Raw genomic sequence first — 20438 nt, 5'->3', positions numbered from 1 at the left:
TAAAAGACAAAATAAATGAACAAACAAAACAGAAACAATCTCATAGATACAGAGAACGTGTTGATGGTTGTTAGACAGGAGTTGGTGGTGGCTGTGGGTGAAAAGGTAGAAGGGATGAAGATGTACAAATTACCACTTAAGAAAACAGTCTTAACTGGGCTGTAAAGTACAGCATAGGGAATACAGTAAACAACATTATAATAACTATGGATAGTGTCAGATGGGTACTAGACTCAGGGTGATCACTTCCTAAGTCCTAAAAATGTCCAATCACTATGCTAGACACCTGAAATAATATAATATTGTATGTTCACTGTAAATGAAAAATAAAAAATATATATATTTAAAAATAAATAAAGCAAACAGGTCAAAATGTCAGCAAAAAACAAATCTACAGCACAGTGGTACTTGCAGGTTGAATTTAAAATATGCCATTATTTAAAGAGCAGAAATTCATGTTGCAGTCAGATGCCCCAGGTTTTGTTTTTCTAGTTTACAGATTCCTTTTTGCATCTTGTTTCTGTTTCTTATTAATACCCTGCAGTCTTCCTTCGGATTATTGCCTATGAACACCAATATCAGGGCAGCAGTGGGAGGGAAGCAAAACTCAAACAAACTAGTCCTGATGCTCTCGAGTAACTGATTATGTAACTAATAAAAAGTAATAAAATGTCTTTTTTCAGACAGACGTCTTGTGTTGAATAAGTAATGAGTGATGCTTGGAATATATAGTACTTTACCCTTATCTAAATAATATTAACCACTAACATTTACGTATTTGATCCATACAATACTGTGAGATGGGTAAGGTAAATATTTTAAATCGTGGAATTGAAGCTGAGAGAAGACAAGGATTTGCTGAAGATTTATAGATATAGTTAATATGTCAAAGGAAAAATCAGAATACCTTAAATCTTCTTAGATGCAAACATAGGAACCTCAGCATCGTACTACTCACAGAATAATCTGTACATTCCAAACACGATATGCTTCAACGATTAGTTTTTTTCTCCCTTTCCCCCACCTCCTTAAAACTACTCTGGTAGGGAAACCTGCATTATGCTGTGGTCTCCAACTGTAAGAGTGTGTGCGGTGATCATTCGGTCAACAAAAGGATTCTTTATACAAAAGTCCCAGGAGCAAACTGCAATGCATTCCAGTATGTATGTAGCACATGTGCTCACAGTACCAGTCAGCCTAAAGTCTACATCTAGATTTTCCTCTGTGTAGGGCATGAATATCCCTATGGAATTAAAATGAGCCATCTTCGAGACACGACACTTCTCGCAGAGTTATCCAAGGACTCCAGCAGCCCTTCCAGCCTCCAAGAGCCCTTCCTCATAGAAGAGCTTCCCCGAGAGATGCAGTGCCAATTCATCCTGAAGCCCAGCCGCCTGACTGAGACCCAGCAACTGAGTGGTGAGTTGCTTCTCCTCCTTCACAGAGCCCTTATTTTAGCAGAAGTTTTCATTCCTGGAAACAGAGTTAATCCAAAGGCAAAGACCCAGACTTGCAGCCAGAGACATATGTTTTCATTGGAATTTGCTAAGCATTCCGAAAGGAAAGATGGAGTTTTAGAAGAAAGTTTTATAAACCAGCAGCAGATGTGACTGACTCATAATCAGTAGCTAGTAGCAGTATAGTCTGTTCCTTCTTTCTTCACTATTCTTTCCCCTTTAACCTTCTGCCTACTGCAGTCGGAGGCACCAGGCAATGTTGCAGGTGCTTCAATACCTTCTTGAGACTGTAATACATTGCACTATGTGTACCTTCTATATAGTCACATTTTTAAAAGGAGGCTGTCTGTGGGTGGGTGTCAGGAGACTGTGATATCCTCCCTGGATCCTGGTACTGATACGAATGTGAAGACTAAGATGATTTGCACAGAAATCTCTTCTTAGTCTACTAATTGAATCTGAATTCCCTGTTAACATAGCCATCTCATAACCACCCTGTGCTAAAGAATGACAAAAGTGATATTCAACATAAGAGGACCATCATTTACCCTAATGCAAGTTTTGAGTATTAAGCCCTCAATCTGAAATTAAAATTGTATAAGAAATAGAAGAAAAAGGATACCAGCAAGTGTGCGTGAGATACTAAAAACTTGGTGCTCAATTTCTGTAGCTGCCTTTGTGACTCTGAACCAACTGAGGTACCCAGTGAACAGTGGCAGCCCTTTCATACATGCACCCCCACACGTGCGCATCCAGCTTTACCCAGTATTGAAATCATCGGTCATCTGGCCAACACCAGTTGTAAAAACTTACCTTATATTTACACTCATCGTTTTCTCTCCTACAATGGTAAACTGAGTTTTTGGACCCTCAGCCAGTTCACTCATATCTTTGGGCCATTTCGAAGTATATGATGGAGATGTCGCATATTCATCCATTAAAATGTGTATTGTTCACTGCTGTATTCCCAGCACCTGGAACACTGCCTGATATACATAAAGAACTCAATAAGTATTTTTGAATAAATGAATTTATTAATATGTCTGTTGTTACTCTGATTAAAGATACAAAGGGAACATTGCCTTTATAACGAAGCCTAGGAGGCTAGTATTTTACTCTTCTAGCTTTCTATGCATGCTTTTCAAAACTGTTTCTCCTGGTCTCTTGTGAATTTTATTTTGAGTAATTTGACGAAATAAGCAGGGATCAAGAATCCCAAGAATTTTACCTAGTTTTGCCAATGACTTGCTTAATTTAATTGTATGCATTTTCTACTAATAAGTTCTGTTTCTCCCTACTGTAAGTTAGGATACTAGTGTTCGCAGCTATAGATAATTCGTGGTAAATGAGATCAGGGATGAAGTAACTAGAGACCAATGATGCCTACCTTTCTGGGCATCAGAATCACCTGTGCTACTGAAAAATGACAGGTGAACTAGTTCTGCACTTTTTTGTTTAATACAGAAGATTTTGATGAACAACTGCTTTGGAGAACATTCATTTAGACTAGGGATCAGCAAACTTTTCCCACATAGAGCCAGACAGCAAAATTTGCAGGCTAAGAGATAAAATCAAGGACATTATTTAGGTATTTATATAACAAGAGAAAGAGCAAATTTCCACACATTCTTTATTGATGATATTCAATATCTAATAATAACTGAGTACAATTTTCTGTCTTACAAGTCTACTATTGAGGAAAGTTGACTTCTTTGGAAGGAATAACATTTTCCTTAATTGGGGTTCAAAGTTACTGTTCCAGTCATCACAATTGATTGCAAGTGATTTGATCTGTAATGAGATTTTATGTAGTACATCTGTGAAAATATCTTTTCACACATTCGGTATGGCCAAATACTGATATCATTCTACAAGTATGTGATTTAAATTGAGCATATTTCTCTCTTGTAAGGCACTTGTAGAATTTTGTTAGGTTCTTCTTTTGATATTTGCCATGAAACATGTCATTTTGTTGCAGATAAATCACTTCCATTGAAGGTTAGGTAGAAGCTCGTCAACTGTACGGTTAAATAGGTTTTTATATACGGAAATCTTTTTTGCACTTGCACTGAGGTCAGTAAAATACTTCTGGAACTGTAGTTCAGGCTCAGAAAATATTTCTGCTACAGTTTGTATGGGATTAGAGATCTTGCTTCTTGCTTTAACTCTTGACAGCACAAGAAGCATATAGAGCCTCTTGGCATTACTTGTGATCAAATGTTAGTTGTTTTCAATATGAAAAAAAAACAATTATATATAAGCACTGTTTTTCTTTGCTATTTAGGGTGAATTCATTAAAAAAACATCATAAATTGTCAGCAAAAACTAATCCGTAAATCCATTCACTATTCGGTAACTGTGGTTTAGGGCAATTCTTCATAAAACTTTCATTCTCAGCTTAAATTTCATATATCACTATAAAACTTGACCACTGCTGAGCTATTCAGCTTCTGTTTCTAAAAGAAATTCACAGAACTGGCAACAGTTAACTCCACAAAGATGAATGAAATTCATTGTTGATACTACTGATCCAGTATCACCTGGTAGATTCAAATAATTTCCATGCAGTACCACTGATGAATAATACAATAAATAACTGTAGGCATTAAACACTTTACATTTTCACAAGCTCTGTGAATTTATACTTTGATACCAATTATACTTTTTTTCTGCTCCACACATTTACCACCATCATATATAACTTGTTTTAGCCCATTCCACTTCACATTGTACCAAACTATAGTTTTATCAACGTCTTTGAAACTACTCTTACCTGTGGCTGTTCTATGCCTACTATTGAAGGCTAATTCTTCAGTCACTGAAAACAAAGCATCGACTTTCAGAATAAACAACCAAGCAATATTGGTAACATCTATTGGCTAATCAAGAACCAAAGTCACTAGAGATGATTTGCTTTGGTTTTTAGTCTACTATAGGTCTTACTTCTAATGTCCTCAACTGTTCAAGCAGCTGTTCTCACCATAAGGCTGACAGTCTTAAATCCAGTGTCTCTGTACAAATTTCTTCACCTACTGCAAGCACATGGGATTTAATTAACTCAGCACTGGCGAATGATTTTCTTCCCATGGCTAACAAATGAGCCGCTTAGAAACTTATATGTTTTTCCAGCCTTGTTTTCATTTATTTTTTAAATTTTTATGAAGAAATTCTGTAGTGCTGAGATGTTTTGCTTTAAATATTCTAAATTTTTCTGAATATTGCTTTCCTGTGAGTTAGGAACATAGGGATGAGTGCTTAGTCTGGCAAGATGACACGTGTTCTATTCTTTTTTTTCCACAGCTCTTATGTCATTGCACAATTAGCAAAAGCCTTTGTCATTTAATTCAATAACAAGGTCATCCATACTTTACCATGCCTTGAAAGCTCAACATTAGAAGTCCACTTTTATCTTCCTTTCTTGTTTAGACATGATATGTAATGAAAATACTAAACGTTGCAGTCTCCGAGTGATATGGCACTCAAAGCACTGCAGTTTATCACACGGAGCAGCAGTGCACAGTAATGAGAGCACCTCCTGTCATCTCTATCAAATCTACTCAGCTCTACCATTGCGTGTGAAGCAGAAGCAGCCATGACAATACATAAACAAATGAGTGTGACAGTGACATGATAAAGCTATTACGGATGGCTTTCTTCTTTTGATTTTTTTCCAGCCTTTTAAAACTGGTTAAAAAAAATAAATAAAATAACAAACCATTCTTATCTTACATGCTATCCAAGAAAAGTAGCAAGCCAAATTTTGCCTACAAAGCATAGTTTGCTGCCCTCTGATTTAGATGATAGAAATGCACATTTAATCAAAAACATTTTAGCTAAGGTCTCAGTTTTCTAAAAAACTTTATATCACCACTTCACTCAAGTAACAGAACCGTCTCATTTGACATGTTACATGCCTTTCCTGTTACATCTCTGTAGTGTTTTCATTAGAGGTGGAAAAGCCAGACAGAACATAGAAAGACTGAAGGACTGTAGAGTCTAGAGATTCTAAACATGAAGTTATTGGCCGCTGGTTGATGATGCTCTTTATAATATTAGCGAATAATGTCTACACAGAATTTCAGTTTTTAAAATACTTGCTCTTAAGGTTCCAAACAACCATGTGAGGCAACATTAACTAATATCCCATCTTACAAATGAGCACCCTCAGACTGTGTCCAGAATCACAAAGGATGGAATAGGAGAGCTGAAACCTGAACGAGATCTTCTGTCCTAAAATCCCCACTCTTGTCGCTAGACCTCACTGCCATGACTGTGGCCATGTTAGCACTGACTCACTTCATGAAATGTAAACTGTTTTACATAGTTACTGTTTGTCATACTATCAACATCCCCACTGCTTCTGTTCCACTCTTGATTATTTTGAATTAGAAGACAACATGTCACTGTGGAAGGTTGTTTTTAGTGCTCTCATAGCTTCATCATGAGAGACAAAATATGACCACACGATTATCAAATTTTAATGTGCATTTATTTTAATTTTATTGAAGTTACATTGGTTAATAAAATTACATACATTTCAAGTGTACAATTCTATAATATACCATCTGTATGGTACCATAATGTGCTTTTAAACTCTATACTTCTGTCACATTCTTTCCCGTCCTCTGTGCCCCATTTCATAAAATAAGCCACCACTAGAAAAAAGACTTAACTTTAAATCTTCATGTCTGAAGGAGGCTTTCTCTATTTAGCTTAAGGAAACTAGATATCCAAAATAATCTTAGGTGAACATAGTCATACCCAATTTGTTTTTCAAATTTCTGCCTCAGCATAGGGAGTGTGTGAAAGCTAAAAAAAAAAAAAAAAAAAAAATCAAGTAAATCTAATAGTTTTAAAAATAATTAAATCAGGCTAACTATGAGGAAACTAGATTGAGTACAAGAGCTCAAGATAGATAAACATACAGATGAAAACATTCACACAGACATCGCGAGGCACACTGGAGCCCCTTCCTGGACTTAGAAATGGTTTAGTTTCCTTTTCTGTTTTTTCAGAAGGGTATCGTTTGTGAACGTCAGGGCAAGAAGACTGTGCTCTGGTCCAACAGAGTCTGGTGTTCCTCCTGGTCTGCCCACTTCCAGAAGTCTATTATACCCAATAGAGAGTGATGTGGGGAGGAGGTTGGTATCTTAACAGCTTCAATCAAGATCACTGTAACTCATGCCCTGAGCGAAGCAGTACTTTTTATGCATTATCATACTTAACTCTCTAAATAAGACTTTGAGAGGTAGATAATATCATTCCCATTTCAAAGTTGAGCAAAGAGATTAAGTGATTTCCCCAAATAAGTGTCTGAGCCAGGAGTCTAACTGATCTGACTCCAGAGCCAAAGACCTTCACACCTGGGTGTGTGTACATGGACAAGGCCCTACTATTTCCTTAGGAAGCCAAAAGTAGATGATGCCTCTGAGGCCATTCAGAATTATTATGCTTATTTGTTTATCCCCTCACAACTTGGCTTGTGTAGTATTTGGTTTAATTTGGTTATTCTGAGGAACTGAAATGCTAATGTCCACTATAGATGAACAGTACAAAACATTTCTTCGAAATTAGCATTTGACCTTGTCAATCGTGTTCTCCCTGAAAACACAATGTCCTTCATGTTCCTTTGTTAGGGAATGTTGAGTAGCTAAGCATCATCTCTGGGAGCTTAGTTGGATGGCAGGGCCCCCGCAGCCAGAGTTTAATGACTAATTCTCAGGCATTTGCCCTGGGGACAATGTAATCAATCCCTATGTGGGTGCCACCTGACAGTTTAAGGCTCCTCAGATCTCAGTTCTGTTGGCCTTAACTGCTAGCTGTTTTGCATCTGCCCCAGGTATGCATGTTTCATGAGTCTGTTGAGATCAGGGTAGAATTTATACACAGTATTTGGGGCTCTTACTGTACTTTTCTCAAGGATTTTCCCTCCTCACTTTGCAGCTGCTGTGGTTACCTCCATCTCCATTCTCTAATTCTTCGAGAATTAGTAAGAGTGCAAATTTGTCTCCAAAGTTTAATCACCCTACCACCCTGGGCCTGTCCTCAAGCTAAAAGCTGTAAGAATAGGAAATCTACTAGTGCCACATCATTTCCATATGTCGAGTGCCAGAATTTTACCTCGAGTATTTACCTTCTTTTGGCCTTTCCCTAATCCCTGCAGGCATGCTTTTTAAAAAATTATTTTGTACAGATTTCATAGTTGTCATTTGTCTATGTTTTGGGGTTAGGGAGGGTGGCAAAGAGGTCCAAATGGAACCTTAAGGACCTGTCTTTTTTAAAGATCAAATCCTGTGCACATCGATGAATTTCAGCACATTTCATGCTAAAATTAGAGACAGATGACATCGAAAATGTTTTAGCACCACGATATCACAAAATCATGATTCCCTGTTGACCTCTTTCCCTTCTGCCTATTTTATTCATGTTGTCTTTTTGTCTTTTTTCCATCTAAATCTCTCCTTATTTCAACTATTGTTCAAGACTGATTTATTGAGTGCTTACTCAATAAATAAACACAAGACACGGCGCTGGATGCTCTGTTGAAGTCTTCTTCGTTTGAAATCTAAATTAAATGTAAACTTCTCCAGGATCGCACCTTTCCTTTTAATGGGTAGATGTGCTTTATTGTTGTTCTGAATGCCTTTGGCACTTTGTTTCTCCCTTATGACATTTTATTGATTAATGTAATTCCTTCTGCCCACCACAGCCAGTCTTCCTCCCCCATTAGATTATAAACTTCACCATGGCAAGGACAAGTCGCACTTGTGTTTGCATCCATGCATGCTGCCTTAAACATGCATTTTTAAGTCGAGAACTGAAAAGGTGCATGAAAGTCTTTGTAGCTGGAAAGAAAGAGGGGAAATGTAGAACATTAGTTTCCTGTCTCTGTCCTCAGCAGTAGAATGGGATATCAGATAATAAAGCATTCTCTGTTTCAGGAGAACATCTTAATAGAGGTAGCACTCTTCCTACCTCCTCCTCCTTCTTTCTTTGTCTTAGTAATTAACTGTGGTCTAATTAACTCTTTAGTTTTCCTGTGTGCCTAGTCTCATCTTTCGAATGTAACAATGTATATATTGGTATGAAGCATTTCTTGCTTTAGGTTGTAGTAAGTATAGTAAGGGAGACTTTCATTCACCTTTGAAAATTCAGTGCCAAACAGACAAGTGATGTTCCATACTGGATAGGAGTATAACCCAAACATTTGATTCTTTCTTAATTTATGAAACGTTAGGATGAAACTTCTTAGATTGAGCTAACAATAGCAAAGAATATCTATAAGCACTTTTTCTCTGTGAGCCATAATAATGAATTTACTATAAAATGGTTACTAGAAATAAGGTGAAGTGAATTAAACTAGTTATTCTCATCTCACTTCCTTCTTAGATTCGGGTCAGAAGACATCTAAAAAGAGAAGATCTATCACAAACTGGGCCATTTGGCGGTGCTGTTGCACTCACCAGGATAACTCGCCTGTGTCACCAACATCTCCTGTGCCAGGACAGATCTTTGGAGTGTCTCTGTCAAGCCTTTGTGAGAACGACAGTCTGCCCAAACCCCTTTTGGTAACACCAATGGGAAAGGAGGATTATCCCCAAATGGAAATACAGACACACATGACTTTTGCTGAGAACCTTTATTATTATTACTTTAAAGAACAACTATCTGATTAAACTATTGCAGAATCATAAGGAAGACATGAGAAGAGGAGGTTATTTAGTCTCCTGGTTTCAGAAAAGAGCCGCATAAGCCTGTGCAGATCATTTGAAATTCGCTTGGTAGACGAGAGGAGTCATGTTATCCTTCACATTTTCTCACTTCCTTCCTTGAACTCTGCATTGTTCTGAAAGTCTCCTTAATTACCTTAGCAGCAGAGACTCCTCAGTCTTATGCTTTTTAAAAATCTTCTATGTGTTTTATTTGTATATCAAGGGTTTACACATAAAGATAAATCCTCTGGCATTTAGTTATTTTTCTTGCATAGAATGGATCAGATTATAGACATTGAGTTTGTCTTGTCTCCAATTGACATATTAAATGATCACTGTTAAGCAATATTTTTTGAGTATCCACTATTCTCCTAGTACTATACTAGATGTATGGCATGTTATGGTATATTTGGGTCTGTAAGTCCCAGACACTAGCCTAGCCACTTTATTGCTTATCTTTCACAGCAAATATAGAGGATAGTTATCATCATCATCATCACCATCATTCATCCCTACTTCACAAATTTTTTTAAAGCCTCAAGATTACACAAGATCACACAATAATTATGTGCTATAACCAATGTTCAAATTTTATGCGTTGCTTGTCTCCAACCCCCATTCTTTTCTTACACTGAAGACAGAGAACATACAGGTGGAAAGAAAGCAAAATGAAAGATTGATCAGAATGGAATGGAAGGGAATTGCAGACAGCTTCCTGGAGATTTTTTAGCCTGATTTTGAAAGATGGAAATAAATACAGAGAGTAGAATGAAGTATGAAGATGCATAAAAATAAAGATAAGCAAGTGGAGAATGAGATTAACAACATTTCCATATTTTGGGAAAAATGTTTTCATGAGAAAATAATGGGAAAAGAGTAGAGAGGTAGGAGATCAGTTAACAGAAACCTTGAAGCAGTCAGAGAAATTGGATTTTTAAGTAGTTGTTGGTTCATTGAAATAAGACAATGCCATTAAAGCAAGTGTTTAAAGTAAAATGTTTTAGATGTTGAACAATTAGGAGAGAAGAGATTTAGAAATACCAAAAACAAATGGACCTTAATCCTCCTAGCAGTCCCTCCATCCCCAGTCCTTCGGTACTTTTCCCCTAGCACACCCCAGCCTCTGGCAACCGAGAGATGGCTTATGTGTGCCAATTTTTTCTTTGCTTTCCCATAGGATATGCTTTGCTTTCTTAGCCAAAAAGGACCCCTCACCAAAGGCATTTTCAGACTATCAGCCAATGTGAAATCTTGCAGAGAGCTGAAAGAGAAACTGAATTCTGGATCTGAAGTACACCTAGACTGCGAATCTGTCTTTGTGATAGCATCTGTCTTAAAGGTAGGAAAAGTTCTCCCTTCATCCACTGCATGGTATAGCTCTGGAGAAAGACAGCTGGTTTCTTTCATTATGACAGTATTCCCATCTGCAAGGAACCACGATAGAGTTAGAATCTAAGGAGTGTTAAAAGCACTGCACGAATCCAACATTGGCCTTTATAAGCTACACCAATGATAAGTGTGTGCAAGACATAATTTTTAGATTTTCTCCTCCCACACCACTCTCATCTTCATTTCTACCACTCCACGCAAAAAAAAAAAAAGTTAAATTAAACAAAACCAAAACACATAAATCATGTTTACCAAAACCAAAACACATAAATATGTTTACCAAAACAAACATCCTGATTATGCTTATTTCCTCATAATTTCACTGCCTTCCTAATAAAGGCAACATTTTCAAAAAGAATTTTATTAAACTTTGAAGAAGTTTACTGTAATAAACATTTGCCTCAAAACAGAAGCAAAAAATTGCTCACTGAGACCACTGAAAATTTCATTCATTTATACAGTCCTCACGCCACCCCTGTCCGGTGATGCCTTTTAAAGTGAAAGTGGAGTAGGAGTGACTCTGGTGTCTGGGTCTTCTTTTATAAAACTCTTTCCACATTTGACATTCTTCATGGTTCTTACCCTTCAGCTCACAGTTCCTTAAATCACATCCAAAGTTGGGTTGCAGCTCTTCTAAAATGTTTTCCTCCCTACATTCTTGAAAATGCCTCCTATTTTTGGAAAACGTAGAGTCAAAACCAGCTTTTAGCAGAGCTTTTGACCCCAACCAGCTTCTGCAGACCTGCTTCAGGGTTCCCACAGTTGGGAATGCACCTTGCCAGGGCCTACATCCCAGGGCCTAGAGCATAAAATGAAGGGAAACATGGTGAAGAAGACTCTCACATAGCCCTACTCCTGCTGAGTGGTCAGCTGATTATGGAACCTTACTTCATGACTTTGTGCGCAATTGGTGTTTCTTGGTAAATGTACCATGTCCACTCTTCAACAACCCGGGCTGTGGGTTTTTGCAATAAAGTATCTCTAAAAAGAGCTGAAGAGCTGGAGTTTAGGGTCATCTAATCTATTTTGCACAGGGTTTGTGATTACTGTTCAATCCTGGAATATAATAAAGATATCTATGATGAGCTTTGCCAGATATATATCAGGAATATACATATGAGATAACATTTTCTTTTTTTTTTTTTTAAATCTGCCTAAAGTTAACTGAGGTGGAGATCAGACTTTGCAAGCTTAGCCTTGTTAATCCCATGCCAAATGCAACAGAGATGACCAAACAGAAATGACCAAAGACAAGAACCAAATTAAGTTTATTTTAAAAGTTTTTATAAACAAAGGTCAAACAACAGACACCCTTGGCCATATATTACTTGTGTCACATTCTGCTTCCACTACATGGGCCCCACCAGTGATCTCAGCAAAATAGGGTCAGGGAGACCAGAAAGGATGCTGTGCTGGGGACGTATTATAGTGTACATCAGGCATAGGGGCGCTTCCCCAGGTCCCCAGAGCCCAGCCATTGCCTAAAAGGCTTTCTTCCCCCAAATATGTAAGAACCCGTCTATGGGGAATACAGGGAGGAACCCTAAGTATCTCTAGATGGAATTGTTTACCAATACAATTAGAATATAAAATTTGAAAATAACAAGGACTTTGTTTTATTCACTGCTCTGACCCTAGAACCTCAAGCGATGCCTGGTACATATGAGTGAATATATATAGACTACATATTGGATAACTGATCACAACATTATGAACTTCACAAATAAGTTTGTGAATTTCTTTGAACTAGTGATCAAGAGGAGGAAAAAAGAATTTAGGATGATTTGCTACGCCCTGTCTCATTGGCAGTTTGCTAAAATGTACACAGACAGGAGGTTTCAGTCCAAAAGAGTCATCCTCTATCTTTCCCACTATAGTCCAGACTCCAATTGTTTCTCTGGTTTTTGTTAGAAAAAAATCAAAATGTATTTTGACGTATGCACATCAGTGGAGAGGTGGTATAGAGATCTTTGTGTTCCAAAGAAGCAAAGACTTAAATGAAGTTTTCAACACATTTCAACTCATTTGTTTTCATTTAATTTCTCCAGTACATATTTAGCATGAGAATAATGCTTTAAAATTTGTATTTTTCCCTCTCTGTAAGGATTTCCTACGAAATATTCCAGGAAGTGTTTTCTCATCAGATCTCTATGATCGTTGGATCTGTGTAATGGATCAAGGAAATGATGAAGAGAAAATAAATACAATTCAAAGGTAATTATTCTAATTTGGTCATGTCTCAAAAATACTTTTAAAAAGGTTAAATTTGATAAGCTTGTCTATTAAAGGACTGATGACTATCAAAATCACATCCATGGGGACCAGTTTAACATGGATTTATGCAAGCTACTCTCATTGTTGTTATTGATTTCTCCCTGTTAACATGGACTACTTGACCATCATGTATACCTTCTGTATGTCTAAATCTGAGAGGAGCTGAAACCCATTAAAATGACAGCTAATGCTGTAAACCCAAATGACGATTTATGATCTTAATTTTGGTAAATAGTTAACTAACCAGACAACTCCTTACATATCTCATTCACCAGCTGAATTCACACAGAGAAAATTTCCTCCCTCAAGGAACCAGCAGTCTGGTAGAGTACACAGACAAAGCAAATATTACAATTACAGTGCAGTGTAATCAATGTTATAAAAGAGATATGTGAAGGAGAATGTTGTGGGAGCACTGCAGAGAGGCAGTTAACTCTGAAAAAGTGTCAAGGTAAAAGGAAGTTGCAAAATTCAATCTGATCACAAAGAATGCATTGTCTGTACTCATGGAAAGGGAAGTTGCTGGGAGAACTCAACCAACTCTATGTCCTGCATTATAGGAGAGGAGAGAATAAGTTTTCGTTAATGAAAAGCAATGCTTCCAGATCTTTGAAAACCCAAGAATCCCAGTATCATTTTTTCTGTATGCTTGTTTAGCACAAGTTTCTTCTTGTGCAACTTTCAAATATGAATGATTATTCATGCACTGCAATTGATAGATATATTTTATATATAGAAGAATGCAATACAAGTGTTGGGGATAGCAGAAATCAAAGTCATGTAACAAAATACTGTCTCTGCTTCCACTATGTTTTGGTGGAAACCACTTGGAGATAGTGAACATAAGATTCTATACTTGATGCTCATTGTCCAAAACTTTAGAACTTATTGTTAAAGTATGATTTCTTTTTTTAAAAAAAAGTAAAATTATGACTCATACAAATATAAAATGAACACATTTTAAATATTTTATTTAAATCATTAATTAATGAAAGCTAATAAGATGTTACAAGCAGTTCAAAGGAGATTTCAAAGGCAACGTAAGCAGTTGAATCAGAAATGCTGAAATGAATTTACAAATAGCTGCAAACTTGGCTTTCTCTACTGGGGCATTGGGAGTGGGGGGAGGGCACAAATAAATCATGTGTTTCTCCACCAGACAAAACTTTCAGTTCTATGAACAAGGGTTAGGTACACTGCTATCAGTTATCTACAACTTAGAGTTGTAAAATTATCTCAAGGCTTAAAGCCTCCATAAATCAGATAAACCAAAAGAGGGTGCTAGATAGACACTGCCTTACTTTTCATCAAATACACTCAGTGATCTCTGAGTCTATTTCATTACTTTCATAATTTGTCCCTACGAAACTGTATTCATTGTCCATTCATTATACTGAAGAAATACCTCTCTGCTACGGGAATCAGATTACTTGATTTACTCCTCTAGGTTGCAGATTCTTGTTGAAAAAACCAACATTTAAGATCAACATATGTATATGTTTTCTAGATAATAGTAATAATCATTTTTAGTGAATGATACTTTTAAAATCTCATCGATTATAAACAGGAACAGTTGGAAATCTGCTGTGATAAGCTTGATTATATGTGAAAGTGATACAAGTGAATCCAAGATTTGGGACAAAATGGACCTTGGAAGCTGGTGGAGCAGAGCACAAGCTCTCAGAATTGAACTGGAAGTCTTAGTAGTTGAAGTTTGGGTTCCCACCAAGAAGCAGAATTCCTGTGTTGCTGCTTAGAAATAAAGGAGCACTTTAAGTTTAATAATTGTTTAATTTGATCAGAAAGCTCTCTGTGGTTTGGGTTGAGAATATTCTGAAATGTTATAGGATTTGTCTAAGTGAAAACACATTATACTAGTTTCAAATAAATACTTCAGGTGGCATTTTGATGGGCCATTTTTCTGCATTCCTTTACATTTTCATTGGGTAGTGAAAACAATACAAAATATACGAAATCCTTCCATTTATTTTCTCTCTTTCTATGCAGGCAGTCCTCACTTTGCATGGTGCCATGTTAACTGAAATGCTTGCATATCTAGACTGTGTTCCTGGTTTGCATGGAGAACCAAAGTGAAGGTTGCCTACTTATACATGTTTTATTAAACAACTGGCTTAAAGAGCACATTTTTCTGTCTTTAGGTTATTAGACCAGCTCCTGAGAGCCAATGTTGTTCTAAGGTAACTTTCTGGAGTATTATACAACATTGAGCAACAGTCCGCATACAATCAGATGACTGCTTTTAATTTAGCAGTGTGTATCGCTCCAAGCCTTCTTTGGCCTCCTACTTCATCCGGCCCAGAATTAGAGAGTGAATTTACCAAAAAGGTAATGAAGTTTTTTATTTTTATGCCCCGGGAGACTGCAACCCTGTTTTGAACCTAAACTCTGGATATTAATTCTGAAATACATTTTCTTAAGTAACTTATAAAGTTGAGTTTGATAAGTATTTTATGCTATCCTGGTAGACTATAGAAAATAGCTTTCTTAAGCTGAAAGTACTAGCAATTGGGTTACTTCTTTTTTCCTTTTAAAAAGGCAAAACACTGACTGACTGAAACCATAGAGTCGTAAGAAAGCATGGTTTAAACAAAGAAATAAAGACTTTGGAGTCAGACAAGTCAATGATCAATTCTCAGCACCACCACTTGCCAGATGTACAATCTTGGGCAAAATTCGTTACAGCGATGCAAAGTGTCCTCATCTAAACAATGGAGGTAGTGATAATACGGAGCTCATACAGTGGTTACTTGAAGTCACACTTATGTAGTGCCTGGCACATAATATAGGGTTTAGAGCTATTAGCTCCCTTTGCGCCCATCATTCTGCCTGCTCCTTTGCCTCAGCTATTGGCACAAAGCTCCCTAGTAAAATCTTACCTATACCCCAAGCACTTCCAGTTAGGGAGCCTAAAGGAAAGAAATGCATAGATAGAGACCACTCAAGTAAAATGCAAGTTTTCTCTCCCACTGTCTCTCTCCTTTACAATAAACCCACAGCGGATGCCCTCTTCCCAAGCTTATGGCAACTGCCTTTTATATAAAAAAATGCATTTCATAAGTCTTTATCTAATGATGCTTCATAGATTTTAGTTAAAAAGTATATTTCTTCACCCCAAACACCTTCTAGAGAATATTTACAATGACCCTAATTTTGAAACAGAGCCATTGGTATATCATGTTAGCATATAGGCCAAGGAAACAAATAATAACTTTAGTCCACTGGTGAAAATTAATCTCTATACTCAAATTACTCTTGACAGTATCATTGTTTTTAGAGGTAACTGTTTTGTATATTTTAAAGCAGATATGAAATTTTCTTGGGATTCTTTTGCACTTTTTAGTTAAAATCTGGATTCACATATGAAATGTGACATATTGATATGCATATGAAAAGTAGCACTTCATTTTTGTCCTTCTTTGTACAGGTTTCTCAGCTTATTCAATTTATGATTGAAAATTGCTGTGGGACATTTGGAGAAGAAATCACTTCCCTCTCCGGAGAGGTTTCAGTGAACTGTGAGACCAAAGAGAATGCCTCAGGTATTGTGAGTAATTGGGTTGTTTTTTGTGAGAGACACACGTCTGTGAAGGTGCTGGGACGGTGGTGGTCCCAGAGCCCAGAAGCTCAGATGAAGGGAACCTCTGAGCTGAGTCAGTGAGTCCAGGGCTCCTTCCTGAGAAGGCCTGCTAATGTTCACACTGGTGGGGTTACGAAAGGCGTAAGGCAAGAACTTGTTAATGACAGCATGATATGGTATGATGGTTTTAACATTTTTTTTAAATAAAACTTTACAAAGAATGCTAACATACATGTAGAATGACTGTAGTTGAAACTGGAATAGAAGACCCAGAGGCAGGCCTGGTCTTTGTTTTTCTCTCCTTCCTCTTAGTGGTCTCAGAGACATCTCAGAATTCTAGGGCACGTTGAAATAGTTTAAAAACAATTAGCATCATGCCAGAGGTGGGGGAGCCTTGAAGACATTTAACCTTCCAGAATATGAATCCCTATACCATCAATTACTAGATATTACCTTTGGCCAATTATTTTGTGCCACTGAACATCCATTCTGCATCTATGAAACATGGATAACCATAATGTCTAACTTTAAAGGTTCTTTTAAGGCTTAAGTAAGTAATGGATATTAAAGAACTTCGTCAAAGAGAAATTGATGAAATTAGTAAATGGTTTCCCTGAGACTAGAGTTAATTATGTATATCCATGTTAGAAGACAGCCTTATTCAGAACCTAGGTATACCTGGCACTGATTCCTTTATATGTTTCTTGCCATTTTTTGAAGTTATGACGTGACTCATTACTTTGTGGAAATCTTAATTAAGGAAAGCCGATTTCTTCTGAACTGAGAGAATCCAATATACCACAATATACCATTTTATTTTATATTCTAACCGAACAGTTGAGAAGATTGTGAAGGATCCTTTTTTTCTTGAGAGTAGGAATTTGAACAAGTCACATCAAAAGAGAATTAAACTAAGCATCATAAGTTCTTTTTTCAAGGCAGTATATATTGGTAAGCAATGTTAATCGTGGTTTGATTTATTGACAGATATCCCCTGCATCCAAATGAATGATTCCTCCTATGACAACTTAGACAATGAGCTGAATGAGGATATTGATGCTCCATGTAATGAGGTGCTTAAAAAAATTGGTAAGGGGAGCACTGATATCCTAAAAATTGCCACTAGTAAACAAGTTAAGAAGAAAAACACATCTAATAATGAAGGAAATCATGTGAAACTTTTTCCTAAATCCAAGCCATTGGCCATTTCTGAGGCATCTTACAGTCATGTGTCCTCACATGATCATCCCCAAAATGTGCCCTTTGATTCGAGTATATCTGGATACTGACCAGAACAAACAACAGGTGCACTCAAAAGTTCAAGGAGACAGCAGCACTGCTCAAAGCCCAGCAGTCATGACCAGCAATGCAAACTGAGCCATCTCACAGAGATTTATTCAAAGAAACAACAGAAAACCAGCTATGAAGCTGGTCACTTGGACGGAGAAGATGATTATTTCAAGCCACAGAAGTCTTTGCAAATGGAGGGACAAAAGCTCATTAATCAGAGTTTGGTCATGGGCACCAAGGTGGGCAAGAGTAGTGCCGTAAACCAAAACACCGAGAAGTTTTCACCCTCAAGCTTAAACACTTGCCGAAGCACTAAGCTCTACCAGTTTGTCCTACCCAGGCACTTCCCCATCTGGCTCATCAGTGAACTTTCAAGACAGCGCTTTACTGCAGATGTCTGAATACCTCGTGTTGACACTCGCTGAAACTTCCTCACCAGTCAATTGTGCTTTTCAGGAAGAGCTTTCTTCTGACCTTTGCAGTTCCAACCTCATTTCTAGAATGCCTGCTCCCTCATCTAGGCAGGCCAGCAGTCTTTTGGGACATACAAAGAAGAGAGTTCCTCACACTCTGTAACTCTTCACCCCATCACATGGTTGAGAAATGGCATGGCCAGTCTGAAAAACTGGTCCCTCAGAAAGAAACCAAAGGCATATGGACCAGAGGAAAAGAAAAGAGGTTCTCTCAAAAAATGCACAGCACCGCCTTCACATGCTTCTGGTGTTCCAGAAGCCAGATCACTGCAAGAGAAACAGGAAGATATGCCCGTGAGGAATGCTGAAGAAATTGAAGCTGTGCAAGCAGCCAAGTGCTGCAGCTCTTATCCCAGCCAGGACTCAGAGAAATGCTTTAGCTCTGCACTCAACCTGGTGGAAGACAGCTTGAACCTTTTTGTATGCAGTCACATGAAGAAGGAGAGAGTAGTAGGCACTGCTCTTCTAACACTATGCTTTGTGTGAAATCCTCAGCCTGCCCTTTATCTGAATAATGTATCTAGCTCAGACTCAGGGCCTACGGTCATTGGTGATGTTGGGAAAAAATGTTCAACCAAAGACATTTAACCACAATAAGAATCCAAAGTCTACAAGAACAAAAACTGAGCTAATCATGGACATAACAACAGGAATTATTATGACCCCGTTGTATAAAATACCTGGGATGGGTAGCATAATCATTGCTAATACTTAGGATGACAAAAGAACTCTCTTTATGGAGACCATTTGGTAAAAAGTTTAGACTAAAACTGGCTCTTTTCTTCTGGGCTGGACTTTTTTCAAAGCTGCTTTTTGCTTTTGGGATTAGATTTATATGATCCGCTATAACAGCAGTAAAGGGAGTTAGGCGTTAAACTCCCATGTTCACGTTTTAGTCATTGAAAACAATGACTAAAGAGTTGTTCTCTCTTTTTACTGTTATAGTGAATCATATAAACCTAGTTCTGGAAAGAAAAAAAAAAGCAGCTTTAGAAAATCTCATTCCAGAGAAAAAGAACCAGTTTCAGTCTAAACTTTTTGCCAAATGGTCTTTATAAAGAGAATTCTTTTATCTTCCTACTAGCGATGATTATCTTTGTGCTACCAATCCCAGGTATTTTATACAAAGGAGTCATTTTAATTCCTGTCTTTATGTTCATGATTAGCTCAGCTTCTGTTCTTGTAGACGTTGGATTCTTATCATGTTTAAATGTCTTTGGTCGAACATTTTTTCCCATCACAAGCTATCATAGGCCCACAAACTAGCTTATTCCAAATTATTTTTCTGAGCCACCAGGAAACTTTGTCACAAGTTCTTTTCCTATTGTTCTGAAGGTTGCATTTGTCTGTTAGAGAGGGAAAAAAATGTTTTCTGTGAGATCTAAGTCCTTTCAGTATTAGCTATAGGTGCTACCTACCTCTAGGGTACATGGCCGTGTTTGCCCTAAGCATAAAACTAGCTTTTAGAACTCTGAGTCCAAAGAACTCCTTCATGATATTAACCATCTGAGTCACAAATATGAAGTAGACTTCACCTTATAACCAACCACTCCAGTATTTAGATTCCTAAGTGTCCATATGCATCTTTTGCAGTATACTGAATAAAGGCCAGGGATTCCCCTTATACTGCAGTACCAGCACTGTTACTGTCAGCACTGAAGCTATTATGATTTTGAGTGTCCTTCTAAAAGAAATTTCTTCCCTACTTGACAAAATAACATTTGAACCTTCCCCCCCCCCATATTGATGAGTCAAAAATCACCAAAAAGAAGAAAGAAAAAGAAAAATTTGCCCACCCAATTTGAAGCACAGAAGAAAATAGATGTTAAAGTTCCGAAATAACCATTCCTACTTTCTTTCTGTGTTCCCTTAGATACTCCTGTAATACTTAATGTGAATAATTTGTTAATATTGCTGTAAAGTATTACATGGTATGATTTGAACAAAGATTACATGCCATTTTATTACACTCTGTTAATCTATAATATATTAGACTGATGCTTGATCTAAAAAGCTTTGAGTTTGTATAATATATCCTGACAAATTTTACCACCATGTGTTAGGTAACACATGAATATTTTTGTACTTGCAGAAACTGCTGCTATCTTTTAAATCATTTGGTTATCAAGGCGCTGGTAATGGATATATATAAACTCATGCTGTCTGTGAAATAAAATACCACTCTCTAGAGTTAACAGTCTCCTCGGAGCAATATTTCCCTTTGTAGAATTGTTTTGGTTAATGA

The 20438-nt window shown here is 37.2% G+C and overlaps 1 protein-coding gene across 1 annotated transcript; it reads left to right on the top strand.

The window, feature by feature from the left end:
* The first annotated feature begins 374 nt into the window (after positions 1-374).
* On the top strand, positions 375-18751 carry LOC107508807 (rho GTPase-activating protein 20-like). The gene is given in 10 exon segments (XM_036221558.1): positions 375-1419; positions 8847-9025; positions 10347-10508; positions 12663-12772; positions 14992-15178; positions 16278-16392; positions 17418-17702; positions 18031-18278; positions 18281-18616; positions 18619-18751. Coding segments are annotated over 10 exon segments (1875 nt in total). The 5' UTR covers positions 375-1256; the 3' UTR covers positions 18709-18751.
* Positions 18752-20438: the final 1687 nt, after the last annotated feature.

Source organism: Rousettus aegyptiacus, unplaced genomic scaffold (genome assembly GCF_014176215.1).
Source record: "Rousettus aegyptiacus isolate mRouAeg1 unplaced genomic scaffold, mRouAeg1.p scaffold_m13_p_5, whole genome shotgun sequence".
Taxonomy (NCBI): domain Eukaryota; kingdom Metazoa; phylum Chordata; class Mammalia; order Chiroptera; family Pteropodidae; genus Rousettus; species Rousettus aegyptiacus.
This window is presented reverse-complemented; position numbering and strand designations above follow the sequence as displayed.